The following is a 15,411-nucleotide window of genomic DNA, read 5'->3' as shown; positions in this document are numbered from 1 at the left end:
AGGTGAGTGTGCAGAATTCAGCGTGCGTTGGGAGACGGGCCAGAAAGGTGAGTGTGCAGAATTCAGCGTGCGTTGGGAGACGGGCCAGAAAGGTGCGTGTGCAGAATTCAGCGTGTGTTAGGACATGGGCCAGAAAGGGAGACGAGGCTGTCGGGGCACTCTGAAAACCTACCCAAAAGGGACAAGGACAGCCCCCTGAGAAGTGTGCAGAGACCAGGCAGGGGACCTGGAGAAGAGCAGACCAGGTGGAGGTGCCACAGACAGAGGTCCTGTGTGTGCAAACCTGGCCTTGCTGGGGAGGAACAGGAGGCCAGTGGCTGGGGAAGGAGATTCGCCCCTCAGCTGGGCCCTGGCCTGGACTTGGGCAGACAGAGCCCTGGAGAGGCCTGAGTGGGAGGGACCAGGTCTCTGGTCACAACCACGGGAAGCCAGGGAGGGCAATGGCAAAAACTCTAGTGGCAAAGGAGGGTGACCTAGACCGGTGGCCGTGGTAGAGGCAGTGGAAAGAGCCTAGATTCTGGATCTATCTTGAAGGCAGAGCCACCAGGATTTGCTGATGGTCTGGATGTAAAACATGAAAGAGAAGAAGGTAACTGAGGTTTCTGGCCTGAGCAACTGAGAAGATAAGTTACCATCAATGGGGAAATGGAAGATGAGAAGGACCCTGGGAGGTGTGAAGCTTGCTGATTTGCTTTCTCTCTCTCTCCTCTGAGACAGAGTCTCAGTCTGTCACCCATCCTGAGTGCAGTGGTGCGATCGCTGTTCACTGCAAGCTCTGCCTCCCGGGTTCTAGCGATTTCCCTGCCTCAGCCTCCCACGTAGCTGGGATTGTAATTTTTTGCATTTAGTAGAGACGGGCTTTCACCACGTTGGCCAGGCTGGTCTCCATCTCCTGACCTCGTGACCCACCCGCCTCAGCCTCCCAAAGTAAGTCACAGCATTATCACCTTCCCTTCCAAGAATTAAAAACAAAATGGGCCAGGGTCGATGGCTCACGCCTGTAATCCCAGCACTTTGGAAGGCCGAGGTGGGCAGATCACAGGGTCAGGGGTTCAAGACCAGCCTGACCAACACGGTGAAACGTCGTCTCTACCAAAAATGCAAAAACCAGCCAGGTGTGATGGCGCGCGCCTGTAATCCCAGCTACTTGGGAGGCGAGGAAGGAGAATCACGAACCCGGGAGGTGGAGGTTGCATTCAGCCGAGATTGCCCCACTGCACTTCAGCCTGGGTGACAGAGCGAGACTCTGTCTCAAAGAAAAGAAAATACCTTCTCCCTGAACTTCATTTTCAGGGAAAATAGTTAACAGATACAACCCACAGCCACCAAAATACACACGAATGCTGTGAGAAGCGCGGGTTAGTGCCTCACTGACAAGGAGGGGCCTCTGGGAGCTGGGGGGCTGGCACCTGGTGAGAGGCCTCAAGGCCTGGCCTGGCTCAGAGGGCTGGGGCAGAGGAGCGGGGAGCCCTGGAGGCTCCTCTGCTCCCTACCCCCACAGGGAGCTCCTGCAGACAGCAGGCCCAAGGGACCCCAGGTGTTTACCCAGGTGCCAAAGAGCCAGGCCAACCTCTATGCAGGACTACGCCTGGCCACCATCGAGAAGTAATGCACCACTCCGAAACAAAGGGGTGCTACCGGCCAAGCGCGGTGGCTCACCCCTGTAATCCCAGCACTTTGGGAGGCTGAGGAGGGTGGATCATCTGAGGTCAGGAGTTGGAGACCAGCCTGGCCAACATGGTGAAACTCCAACTCTAATAAAAATACAAAAAATTAGCTGGGCATGGTGGCAGGCGCCTGTAGTCCCAGCTACTCGGAAGTCTGAGGCAGGAGAATTGCTTGAACCCAGGAGGCGGAGGTTGCAGTGAGCTGAGATCGCACAACTGCACTCCAGCCTGGGCGACAAAGTAAGACTCTGTCCCAAAAAAAATAAAATAAAATAAAGGTGCTGCCCTGAAGACCTTCTGCTTCTCTCGCAATGGACTGTAGGTCCCTGCCTGAGTTCAGAGATGGACAAAAGGTGTCCGTACAGCAAGCTGAACGACAGCAGTGAGACAAACTGCAAAACGTCGATGGGGCAAAACAAAACTAAGAGGCAGGGCCTTGCTCTGTCACCCAGGCTGGAAGTGCAGCGGCGTGAACACAGTCCACTGTGGCCTCGACCACCAGGGTAAGTGATTCTCCTGCCTCAGCCTCCCAAGTAGCTGAATGAAGCGCCATGAAGAAAGACCGCTAATTAAAAATGCAAGAACTCAGGAGAGAAAAGGCAAGGAAAGAGGAGCAGGTGAAACCTGACCTGGCAGAAGTCAGGAAAGTAAAAGGAAGAAAAAAATCAAGCCGCCACCCAAATGAAGTGGAGACTGGAAGGAAACACACAGAGGCCAGATGCAAGAGGAGTTAAAACAAAATACAAGAGAGAGAAACGGAAACAAAGTTAGCAAAGTTAGAAAGGACGCAGGGCACACCACTGGGAACCTGGGAACGGCACAGCCCGGTGGAGGGCGCTCTGCCATGTGTGTGAGAGGTTAAGTGCAGAGCAGGGGCCCCGGACTGCCACTCCTGGGGACATGCGTACCCAGGAGAAATAAAATACCTGTCCCCACAAGACGCCGCACATGAACGTTTACAGCAGCACCATTCCCAGCAGCCTCAAAGTCGCAACAACCCAGATGTCCGTCAACCGATGAGTAAGCAAACAAACTGCAGTGTATCCAGACGATGAAATGTTATCTGGCCATACAAATGAAGTCCTAATATAAGCTGCAATTCAGATGACCCTTGAAAACACGCCCCATGAAACAGCCAGACTCAAAAGAGCACATTGTATGCAATTTCACGTATCTGAAAGGTGCAGAACACGCACATCTATAGAGACAGCACGTGGGTTAGCGTTTCTCCAGAGCAGCATTCTGTGGCAGAAGACGCTAGAGCCTCATGCAGAAGGCACACGAGGAGGGCAGGTGAGGGTCAGGGTGCAATCGCTGGCCACACTGTCCTTACCGACCATAGGCGCGTGAGCTCACTGACATGTGCGGTGATGTGAGACACAGACTAGGTTCTGAAAACTCAGGCCAAAAAGTCTTTAAATAATTCAATAATCTTAAATCATCCTGGTTACGTGTTGAAATAATTTTTGGATAATATCAGCTTAGATAAAATCTAGTACTAAGATCAATTTCACTTGTTTCTTTTTACCTTTTTAATGCAGCTATTAGAAAGTATTAAGCCACATAAAAGACTCACCCTCTAGACCTTTCAGACGGTGCTGGAATGGAGTTTCCAACGCTCAGCACTCGGGGAGCTTTGTTTCTGTGTCTTCCCCAGAGGATGTTACTAGCAGAAAGAAGTCATCGGGAGACAGCAGGGGTGATTCGGAAAGAAATCTCCATAAATACTGAATGCACTCAGGAAAAAACAAACAAAAAACACAGGCAGGACATGGTGGCTCACACCTGTAATCCCAGCATTTTGGGAGGCTGAGATGGGTGGATCACCTGAGGTCAGGAATCTGAGACCAGCCTGGCCAACACGGTGAAACCCCATCTCGACTAAAACACGAAGATTAGCCGGGTGTGGTGGTGTGCACCTGTAATCCCAGCTACTCGGGAGGCTGAGGCACAAGAATCACTTGAACCCAGGAGGAGCTTGCAGTGGGCTGAGATTGCGCCACTGCACTATGGCCTGGGCGACAGAGTGAGACTTTGTCTCCAAAAAAAAAAAAAAAAAAGCGGTTATACAAACAAACCAAAAAACACCTGGGTGTAAGTGGCGGATGGCTAGTTGTGCAGGCATGACACTCAACTCACAGGACCCTCGAAGGAACAGGACTCCTCACTGGTCTTGTCCTTGACAGCTGACATCACAGAAGCTTACAAATCAAGTAGTAGGGGAAGATTTTATTTTAAAAACTAGGCCAGTCACAGGGCTCACACCTGTAATTCCAACACTTTGAGGCCGAAGAGGGTGGATCGCCTGAGTTCAGGCGCTCAACACCAGCTCAGGCAACATAGCTAAACCTCATCTCTATCAGAACTACAAAAACTTAGCTGGGCACGATGGCACACAGCTGTGGTCCACCTACTCCGGAGGCTGAGGTGGGAGGATGGCCTGGGCCTGGGAGTGGGAGGTCACAATAAGCCAAGATAGCATCACTACACTCCAGCTTGGGTGACAGAGTGAGACTGTCTCAGAAACAAAACAAAATACAAACACAACAAGCATAAGTAAGATGCCAAAACCAAGACTAAAAATGCTTGAACTCACAGACGAAGAATCTTTTCAGGGCTGGGCATGGTGGCTCACGCCTATAATCCCAGCACTTTGAGAGGCCGAGGTGGGTGGATCACGAGTTCAAGAGATCAAGACCATCCTGGCCAACATAGTGAAACCCCATCTCTACTAAAAATACAAAATATTAGCCAGGGATGGTGTTGTGTTCTGTAGTCCCAGCAACTTGGGAGGGTGAGGTGAAAGAATCACTTGCGCCTGGGAGGTTGAGGCTGCAGTGAGCCAAGATCACATCACTGCGTTCCAGTCTAGGCAATTAAGAACGACATCCTGGCCGGGCCACAGTGGCTTACGCCTGTAACCCAGCACCTTGGGAGGCCGAGGCAGGCAGGTTAAGAGGTCAAGATATTAAGACCACCCTGGCCAATGTGGTGAAACCCCATCTCTACTAAAAATACAAAAATTAGCTGGGCCTGGTGGTGCATGCCTGTAATCTGAGCTACTCAGGAGGCTGAGGCAGGAGAATCGCTTGAACCCAGGAGGCAGAGGTTGCAGTGAGCTGAGATCATGCCACTACATTCCAGCCTGAGCGACAAAGGGAGACGCCATCTCAAAAACAAACAAAAAACCCACAAAGCAAGACCCTCAACTCTTTTGCTGTAAACAGGAGATGCACCTAAAATAAAGCAATTCAGAGATCCAGAGAGACACTCCAGAAAGTTGGGCAATAAGCAAAAAGAAAGCAGGCTTCCCGATCTTACCATCACGTAAAATGCACAGAAGTAGACAAAGAATAGCTCTTCCGAATTAAGGGCAGAATGCGCAATGAAGCCGTTCATGCACCAAGCACAGCAACATTTACAAAACAGAAGTTACCGACGACACACCAAGATGTCGAGAGAAAGAAACTAAACGAAATCTCAACTCATCTCTAAGTCTGAATGAACAAAAATAAAACCAAATTCCCAAATAATATAATTAATAAGGCAGTTCTGACGGATACATGTTGAACTCTGCAGCTTAAAACTAGGGAATACCTTCTTCAAGTTCCGCTGGGACAGTCATGCAAACTGGCCTTCTAAATGGTCACAGAAAGCCTGTGACTTCCAGGAAGCAGCGAGTCTACTGTCTGATAACAATGCAGTGACACTAGAAATGAAAACCAACCAGGTGTCCCTTGAAAACACTGCGCTACAAGAAAGCCAGACGGATATGTATAAATTGTATGACTTCACTTACATGAAATTCGAGACCAGGCAAAATGGATGGAGGGTGGCGGAATCTGAACAGTGATGGGAGGGGCGTAGCAGGGAGTGCAAAGGAGAACCTGGACCGCTGGACGTGGGCGTGGCGGCACAGGCGCCTCCACCTGCCGAAACTCACGGCGGAAACACCGAGGAGCCCGTGTTTCACTTATGTGGATACACCTCAATAAAAATGCTATAAAGAAAAACCTCTCCAAACAAACTAGTATGTCAAAGAGCAGAAAACTAAAAAAAACTAAAAGCATTTTATAGAATGTTTACTGTTACTGCAGCACAGGGTTCTAGGCGGCCTCAGAGCAGGGGTTGTGGCGGGGAGTGGGGCTGGCCTCACAGCTCAGGGCTTTGGCTCCTGGCCCCAGGGTCTGCTGCCACCCCAGCTGAGGCCCCTACTGCAGATCTGATATTTCAAGAAAAGACAAAAGCTAATTTTGTGCTAAAATATCCTGACTTCTAAACATCTGTTCAAATGGGAACAAATGACATCGCTGTGGTGTGAGTTGCATACTTTGCAGCAGGTGCAGAGGGCCAGAGGGCTGCAGCCTGCCTCGCCCAGTGCCTCCCGCCTGCCACCTCTCCATTCCTCCCCTCTCCCAGGTGGGAGTGAGGAGGCCACTGGTGGCCACCCAGCACATCCTGTGCCCTAAACCCACGGCTCCCGACACGTCAGGAGAGCTCTCCACTGCCTTCAGCTGTGTTTCTGAGTAGGTTTTGTGTCCCTCGGGGAACCAGTCCCTGACACAGGCCCGGCCCCACTGGCCCAGCAGCAGGGAGGGTGCCCGTGGGGACGCACTCTGCCCCAGTCCTGCAGCTGGAGCAGCCCACAGCCTCTGCCGTAAGATGCCTGGGAGAACTTGGTCAGGGGGCTGGCAAGGACAGCTGGCTCCTTGGAAGAACTGGGCTTATTTGAAGTCTGGTCAAGTTGACCTGGACCGTCTGTCCCCCCAGGTGGGCCTGGATGGGCCAGTGCCTTTTATGTAGAAGGGGTGACGTGGCCCAGGCTCTCTTCCTTGACCTGCCTAGAAGACTAGCCCAGGGGAGATGGAAATGAGAGTGAGATGAGAGAGACAGGTGGGGTGGAGACGGCCAGCAGCTGGCATCGCCGGCAGCCTGAAAGGGAACCTGGCTGGGAACCTGCCACCCAGCGAGAAGGGCGGGTACAGACATAGGAGAGCCGAGGGCAAGCCCCGGCGTCAGGACCAGAGAGGCCCGTCACCAAGCTGGTGAGCAGCGGCGCCTGAGCAGGTGGAGGGTGTCCCTGTCAGAGCAGGTGGCGAGAGGCTGCTGAGTGCTAGAAGTGAGCTTTTGAGGGGACTCTGCTGTGTGCAGGCCAGGCCAGGGAAGCAAGCAGCTCCCTGGAGAGGAGCCACCCTGCAGGCAGCTGCTGCTTCGCTTTTGAGGGGACTCTGCTGTGTGCAGGCCAGGCCAGGGAAGCAAGCAGCTCCCTGGAGAGGAGCTACCCTGCAGGCAGCTGCTGCTTCGCTTTTGAGGGGACCCTGCTGTGTGCAGGCCAGGTCAGGGAAGCAAGCAGCTCCCTGGAGAGGAGCCACCCTGCAGGCAGCTGCTGCTTCCGGTGCACGGGACCTGCAGGACGCTTGGGAACAGGAGAGGATGCAAAGACTAGAGAATTCTAAGGTGGCTCTTTAGAAGAAACCCTTTTGAGTAGAAAAAGTAACTTCCTTCCTGACTGGAATGGAACCAGATGGAGGCAGAGGCTGAAAACCGGCCTCTGGAGGGAGCGTCTAAAGGCTGAGAAATACTTCCTGTCCCATAGCCCTCCCAGCTGGCTGTTATTTGCTCTGACTCTTAATAGAGTTTAATGGATAGGGAGGACGGGCTGGGTAGTAAACAAGCGGTGGGGCGCCTCCTCCTGGCTCCGCCACACCTTGCCAGGTTCACCTGCTCCTGGGACAGCTCCCCCTGCACCTTCTACCTCTTCGGGCTGCAGCAAACGTGGCAGCTCCCTAGCCACTGTCTCCCTGGTCACTGAGGCATAGATGGGGGTGAGGATGAGCAGTAAGATATTTTTGGAATCCAAACACCAGGTTACATGAGCCTAGATGTATGCTACAATTCATCAAACTGTGACCGCAATGTCAGTGTATTTTACTCTCTGTAAATTATACGTCATTAGAAAAAATAAATTTAAACATGGAACAAAAAATATTTTAAAGGATTTAGTCTATTTGTCACTTTCCACCTCTTCAAATAAATCAGACTTTTCTATGCATTTCTTTTCTGATTTCATTTTTCTTTTATTAAAATCTCAACCAAAATGCACACCAAAAATTTAAATTTCCTGCAAGAAATTTAAATTTTCGTTTTTGGGCCCAAGACACTGAAAGCAGGCTTACCCATCCCTAAGTTTTCTAAACTCCGGACACTCCTCAAGGTTCCTCAAGGTTGTTTTCTGCCAATTGACGGGAAATGTTTGCACCTGGCTGTTAATGGCTCTGCAGGAAGTAAATGCTAACTTTAAAGGGTTGCATTCTGGGAATTGTAGTTCCACAATGAAAGATCACGTCTCAGAAGAAAGTGAAAGACAATGACAGCCTAGATCACAGAATTTCAGAGCTGGAAGGAGCTTTGGAGGTCAGGCGACTTTTAAGAAAGAGGGACTGGCAAGAGGTCTGGGCGGAGTGAGGAGTGCGACTTCTACCCTGAGCGTCTTCTACCAGCCACAGCAGAGGAAGGCAAGGCGCATCCTAAAGGCTCTTTCTCTCCAGAGCAGTCCCTCTGGCCACCCCAGGCATGTCCTTTTCTGTTGCCTAGAGGCTGGCCGAACACTCCTCTTCACCTGGATGCAGAGGCTCAGAGACTGTTCTGTCTCCTGGCAAGTGGCCGGGAACCTAGGACAGGAAGTGAGCAAATGCGCCCACTGGGACCTGGGGACAGATACCTCCTTCCTGGAGCTCCCACCCTCACATCTCTTTGTGTTAGTGACACAGTGTTTCCTGCCAAGGCACACACAGAAAGGGACACTTACTACTTAGTACAATAGGGCGCATGGCAGCCTTGACTGCGCGGCCGGCAGCGGCCGTCCCAGGTGGGGAGGAGCTGTTGTTTTAAAGTGACATCAAGGCCCTCAACTTATTAACCATGAAACGGAAGGCGCTGCATGCAGAGGGGAAAAACAGAAATCATGATGGAGAGAAAATATAGCAAGTATTTCTTATTCTTATTATTTTTTTAGAGACGGGGTCTCGCTATGTTGCCCAGGCTGGAGTGCGGTGGCTATTCACCGGCACAATCCCATTACTGATCAGCACGGGAGTTTTGACCTGCTCCGTTCCTGACCTGGGCCAGCTCACTCCTCCTTAGGCAACCTGGTGGCTCCCGGGAGGTCACCATATTGATGCCGAACTTAGTGTGGACACCCGATTGACATAGCGCACTGCAGCCCAGAACTCCTGGGCTCAAGCAATCCTCCCGCCTTAGGCTCCTGAGTGGCTGGGACTACAGGCACATACCACCATGCCCAGCAAGTACTTCTATAAAATAAAAAAAGGACATAAAGTGGGTACAAATAATTTGCAGATGTTATGTTTGATTATCTCGTTAATGCAAAAGTCTCAAGTGAAGAACTATTAGAATTTACAAGTGAATTTGATATGATGGCCAAGTACTAAAATGGGTAGCTTTCCCACATGCTAGCAATGGAACATTCTAGCCAACAGAAACAATGGTTGGGGAGTGAGCCCCTGGTTTCAACTCTCACATGTAAAGAGCCTGGAGCCACACACCACAGCCTTACAACAACTACCAAAAAACACTGAAAGAAGTGAGGTCACAGATGCCACTCCTGCCACAGAGAATCACAGCGAGATCAGCTCACGTGGAGCAGAATCTACAGTCTATAGAGACGGAGCTGGTGGGAACTTGACTTGGACAAAATGCTGGAGGCTGAACATGGCAGGCGCGAGAATCTCCTGGGGTCCTACATCTTCATGGTTTTTACCTCCAGGAACCTCAAGTTCTCCCCATGAAGAGCCAAGAAAAATTAAAATCACCTCATGTCTCTGGGATGAGGGGGAGGTGACCACCTTGAAATAAGCCTAGAGCATTCTCCAGGCAAAGGCCTGCTCTGCGGTGAAGCTGACTTCACCAGGAACTCACCTCGGCTGGGGAAGGGCATTTCATCACCCAGCCCCTCCAGTCTTCCCGTCTCACCCCCTCAGGGAGGAGGAAGCTCACAGCTCAGGGACACAGGCCACTAAAGGGCTGAAACAGAGTCACAGGCTGGAGCCTACGTCCCTCCAGTCCTGCAGGCTCCTGCGTAACATCACAGTTGGGAGCGCAAAAGGCCCAGGTGCTGGCTGAGGAAGGCACACTCAGAGAAACTGCAACAGGGAGGCAAAACAAGCCACCGCCGAGATTCAGCGCAGTCCAACCGCTAGCCAGGCTGAGGTGCTGCCTTCCACTGAAGGCCCACTTGCTTTACCTTTCAGTCACGTGGCACTTACTGATGGGGGGATGCACTGAGAAATGCATCATGGGCAATTTCATCATTGTATAAACATCACAGAGTGCACTTACACAAGCCTGGAGGGCACGCTGTCCTGCACACCTGGGCCGCATGGCAGAGCCCGTGCCCCTGGGCTACATACCACAGCATGTACCGAATACTGCAGGCAGTTGTAACACAGCGCTAGGTGTGTGTGTATCTAAAACACATCTAAACATAGAAAAGTTACAGTAATCTTTTAGGTATAAAAGATAAAAAATAGGGCCGGGCGTGCTGACTCACGCCTGTAATCCCAGCACTTTGGGAGGCCAAGGCGGGCGGGTCATGAGGTCAGGAGACCGAGACCATCCTGGCCAACATGGTGAAACCCCATCTCGACAAAAGACACAAAAAACAAAACAAAACAAAAAAAGGCTGGGCGAGGTGGCTCATGCCTGTAATCCCAGCAATTTGGGAGACTGAGGTAGGCAGATCACAAGGTCAGGAGTTCAAGACCAGCCTGGCCAACATGGTGAAACCCCATCTCGACAAAAGACACAAAAAACAAAACAAAACAAAAAAAGGCTGGGCGAGGTGGCTCATGCCTGTAATCCCAGCAATTTGGGAGACTGAGGTAGGCAGATCACAAGGTCAGGAGTTCAAGACCAGCCTGGCCAACATGGTGAAACCCCATCTCTACTAAAAATACAAAAATTAGCTGGGTATGGTGGTGGGCACCTGTAATCCCAGCTACTTGGGAGGCTGAGGCAGTAGAATTGCTTGAGCCTGGGAGGCAGAGGCTGCAGTGGGCCAAGATCGCACCATTGCACTCCAGCCTGGGCAACAGAGCAAGACTCCATCTCAAAATAATAATAAAATAACTATGATTAATATGCTAAGGGCTCTAATGGAAAAGGGGGCAACAGGCAAGAAAACATGGGCAACGTAAGAGGAGAGACAGACAAAAGAACAAAAAGGAAATGCCGTGAACCAAAAACACGAACGGAAATGAAGACTCTTCAAGGGCTCATCAACAGGGTAGATACAGCCGAGGAAAGAATCACTGAAGCTATGTCTACAGAAACTTCACAAACTGAAATGCAAAGAGACAAAAATGGAAAAAAAATCAGAATACTGGAGAACTGTGGGGCAGTCACAAAAGTGTGAATGAGCACAATAGGAATGCCAGAAAGAGAGGAAAGGAAGGAGCAGAAGAAACATTTGAATTAATAATAGTTCAGAGTTTTCCAAAATTATCGACAGACACAAAACCACAGATCCGGGAAGCTTGGAAAACATCAATCAGGATAAATACCAAAGAATCTATGTGCAGGCATGTTGTACTCAAACTGTAGAAAACCAAAGACAGAGAATCTTGAAAGAAGCAAGAGGAAAAAAATCCTTACATGTAGAGCAAAAAGAATAAAAACTGCAGCAGACCTGTCAGAAACCACACAAGCAAAAAAAACCTAAAACCAAAAAAAATAGAATTCTATATCCAGTGAAACTATTCTTTGGGTGCAAAGGAGAAGTAAAGACTTTTTTCCTGTATCACTGAAAAAGAGATTTAGGAAAAAAAATCTCTGAAAACTCAATATAAAGATGTATTTAGGCCAGGCACGGTGGCTAACACCAGTAATCCCAGCACTTTGGGAGGCCGAGGCAGGTGGGTCACCTGAGGTGAGGAATTCAAGACCAGCCCAGCCAACATAGTGAAGCCCTGTCTCTACTAAAAATACAAAAATTAGCTGGGCGTAGTGGCAGGTACCTGTAGTTCCAGCTACTAGGGAGGCTGAGGGGGAGAATCACTTCAGCCTGGGAGGCAGAGGCTGCAGTGAGCCAAGATGATCACGCCACTGCACTCCAGCCTGGGCGACCGAGCAAGACTCTGTCTCAAAACAAAAACCAAAACAAAAACCAAAACAAAAAAACTTCTTTAAATAAAAACTGAGAGAATTCACTGCCAGTATATCTCCCCTATGAGAAATATTAAAAGTTCTTCAGAGAGAAGAAATATGATATACATCAGAAACCAAAATGTAAAAAAGAGAGAGCGTCAGAGGAATAAGTGAAAGCAAAATGAAATATTTTCCTATTCTTTTTTTTCTGAGACAGAGTCTCACTTCTTCCCCCAGACTGGAGTACGGTGGCTCACTTCAGTCTCTGCCTTCCAGGTTCAAGCAATTCTCTGCCTCGGCCTCCCAAGTAGCTGAGATTACAGGCACCAGCCACTATGCCCAGCCCCCCCCTTTTTTTTTTGAGATGGAGTTTCGCTCGTTACCCAGGCTGGAGTGCAGTGGCGTGATCTCGGGGATCTCGGCTCACTGCAACCTCCACCTCCTGGGTTCAGGCAATTCTCCTGCCTCAGCCTCCTGAGTAGCTGGGACTATAGGCACACATCACCATGCCCAGCTAATTTTTGTATTTTTAGTAGAGACGGGGTTTCACCATGTTGGCCAGGATGGTCTCCATCTCTTGACCTCATGATCCACCCGCCTTAGCCTCCCAAAGTGCTGAGATTCTAGGCGTGGGCCACAGCACCCGGCCCTTTAGAGATGGGGTTTCACCATGTTGGCCAGGCTGGTCTTGAACGCCTGACCTCATGATCCACCCGCCTCGGCCTCCCAAAGTGCTGGGATTACAGGTATGAGCCACCAAGCCGGGCCCTTTTCTTATTCTTTAGGAAAAGACATTTTTTTTCTTTTTTTGAGATAGGGTCTTGCTTTGTTGCCCAGTGGCATAATCACAGCTCACTGCAGCTTCAACCTCCTGGGCTCAAGTGATCCTGTCACCTCAGCCTCCTGTGTAGCTGGGACCACAGGTGTGTACCACCATGCCTAGCTAATTTACTTTTTTTTTTTTTTTTTGAGAGATGGGGTCACACTGTGTTGCCCAGGCTGGTCTCAAACTCCTGGGCTCAAGCAATCCTCACACATCAGCCTTCCAAAGCTGGGATTACAAGTGTGAGCCACCTCGCCTGGTCCCAAATATATGTTGACTATAAGAAACCACTTTGGCCTAGTGCAGTGGCTCACGCCTGTAATCCCAGCACTTTGGGAGGCTGAAGTGGGTGGATTATTGAGGTCAGGAGTTCAAGACTAGCCTGACCAACACAGTGAAACCCCGTCTCTACCAAAAATTAGCTGGGCACTGTAGTGTGTGCCTGTAATCCCAGCTACTCAGGAGGCTGAGATAGGAGAATGACTTGAACCTGGGAGGTGGAGGTTGCAGTGAGTCACCATTGCACCATTGCCTCTCCAGCCTGGGCGACAGAGTGAGACTCCATCTCAAAAAAAAAAAAAAAAAAAAAGAAAGAAAGAAACCCACTTTGAGGCCAGGCCCACACTTGTACACCTGTAATCCCTACACTTTGAGAGTTCAAGGTGGGCAGATCACTAGGTCAGGAGATTGTGAAACCCCATCTCTATGAAAAATACAAAAATTAGCTGGATGTGGTAGTGTGTGTCTGTAATTCCAGCTACTTGGGAGGCTGGGGCAGGAGAATCGCTTGAACCAGGGAGGCGGAGGTTGCAGTGAGCTGAGATCCACCCACAGCACTCTAGCCTGGCGACAGAGCAAGACTCTGTCTCCAAAAAAAAAAAAAAGAGAAACTCACTTTGAATACAAAGACACAGATTAAAAGTAAAGGGAGAGGCCAGCACAGTGGCTCATGCCTGCAATCCCAGCACTTTAGGAGGCTGAGGCAGGCAGACAGCTTGAGCCCAGGAGTCCCAGACCAGCATGGGCTACATGGCAAAACCCTATCTCTAAAAAAATACAAAAATTAACAGGACATGGTGGCATGTGTCTGTAGTCCCTGCTACTTAGGAGTCTAAGGAGGGAAGATCACCTGAGCCCCAGAGGCAGAGGTTGTAGTGAGCCAAAATCACGTCAGTGCCCTTCAGCCTGGGTGTCAGAGAGAGACCCTGTTTCAAGAAAGAAAAAAGGTAAAAAAAATAGAAGAAACAAATTACCGATATATTAAAAAACAAGGAGCGGGAGGGGGTGAATCACTGTTAATCCCATGCCCCTTAAAAGGTTAACAAACAAATATTCCAAACACTTCCATGCCCACAAATTTAATAAGGTAGATGAAATGGACCAATTCCCTGAAAGACACATCCACCAAAACTCACACAAGGCAAAACTAATCATCCGAATAGGCTTACACTGAATACAGGGAAAAGCAAACTTTCCCTCTGGACGCGCTCAGCACACTTCCGTGATCAGTCTTTCCCAAGCCGACTGACGCTCTGATGCCAGCTGGGCATCCTGCATGTCAGTTCAGTTCTGGCATGAAGTGGAGTTAGTGTGGATCCCACAGGTTGAGGGCTCGGTCCCACACGACTGACCCCTTCTGAGGACAATGGCAAGCACGGGGCCCCAGGTTACTAACAGCCTCTGTACCACCTGGTTACAAATCCAGGACTCCCACAGCCCCTTCCCTGGATTTGAAAATCTTCTAGAGAGCCTCACAGAACCCACAAAAAGAGTTTACTTACTAATGCCAATTTCTTACAAAGGATATTTTTAAAGACACAAATAGCGAGAGGCAGGGCTCACAGGGAGCAGTCTGGAAGGGTCCTGGGCAAGGAGCACGTGGCCCTGTGGAGTTGGGGTGCACCATCACCTCATCCAGCACACGGATGTGTTCACCAACCTGGAAGCTCTCCAAATCCTATAGTTGTGAAGTTTTAATGGAGACTTAAATACAGAGGAATGATCAATTATTAACTCTGCCCCATTCCCCTTCCTGTAGGAGGGGGGAGGTAGGGCTAAATGTCCGCAGCTTCTGTTTATGGCTGGGTCTTTCTGATGAGCAGCCCTCATCTAGGAACCCCCCCTGCCAAGAATCACTTCACTGGAACATTCCAAGGGATGAGGGCAAAGATGGACTCTGAGAATGGAAGGTGCTCAGAGCACCATGTTGCTCAGGAGACTTAGGCGCTGGGGCAGGGACCAAATGTACATTTTTTATTACGTCACAGCAGCTATTAAAGAAATGGAATAATTAGTAGCCTTCCAAAACAGAAAGCACCAAGCCCTGCTGGCTTCATTGGTGGAGTTTACCAAGCATTCAAGAAAGAAATGAAACCAGAAAACAGTAGCAGAGGAAATGCTTCCTAACTCATTCTCCGTGTCCAGCAAGGCCCTAATACCAAAACACACACACTACAAGAAAACTACAGGCTGGGGGTGGTGGCTCAACCTGCAGTCCAACATTTTCAGAGGCCAGGGTGAGAGAATCACTTGGGGCCAGGAGTTCGAGACCAGCCTGGGCCGCAGGCTGGGACCCCCTCTCTGCAAAGACTTAAAAAACTAGCCAGTGTAATGGCACGTGTCCACAGTCCCAGCTACTCGAGAGGCTGAGGCAGGATCGCCTGAGTCCAGGAGGCTGAGACAGCAGTGAGCCGAGATCACACGTCTGCACTGTGCACTGCAGCCTGGGTGACAGAGCAAGACACTGTCTCAAAAAAA

General features: G+C 50.1%; 1 protein-coding gene across 2 annotated transcripts in view; it reads right to left on the bottom strand.

Annotated features, from left to right (window-relative positions):
• The window catches only part of THAP4 (THAP domain containing 4), a 45,895-nt gene that overhangs the window by 17,996 nt on the left and 12,488 nt on the right, over positions 1-15,411 (bottom strand). Inside the window, exon 1 of one of the 2 annotated variants that reach the window (XM_017510723.2) lies at positions 7,844-7,951. The exons of the other annotated variant lie outside the window; for it this stretch is intronic. Within the exon in view, the coding sequence (XP_017366212.1) occupies positions 7,844-7,847 (4 nt within the window). The 5' untranslated portion in view covers positions 7,848-7,951. Of the gene's footprint in view, positions 1-7,843; positions 7,952-15,411 lie in introns of those variants that run through there. 2 annotated transcript variants of the gene reach the window in all.

This window comes from Cebus imitator, unplaced genomic scaffold (genome assembly GCF_001604975.1).
Source record: "Cebus imitator isolate Cc_AM_T3 unplaced genomic scaffold, Cebus_imitator-1.0 Scaffold443, whole genome shotgun sequence".
Taxonomy (NCBI): domain Eukaryota; kingdom Metazoa; phylum Chordata; class Mammalia; order Primates; family Cebidae; genus Cebus; species Cebus imitator.
This window is presented reverse-complemented; position numbering and strand designations above follow the sequence as displayed.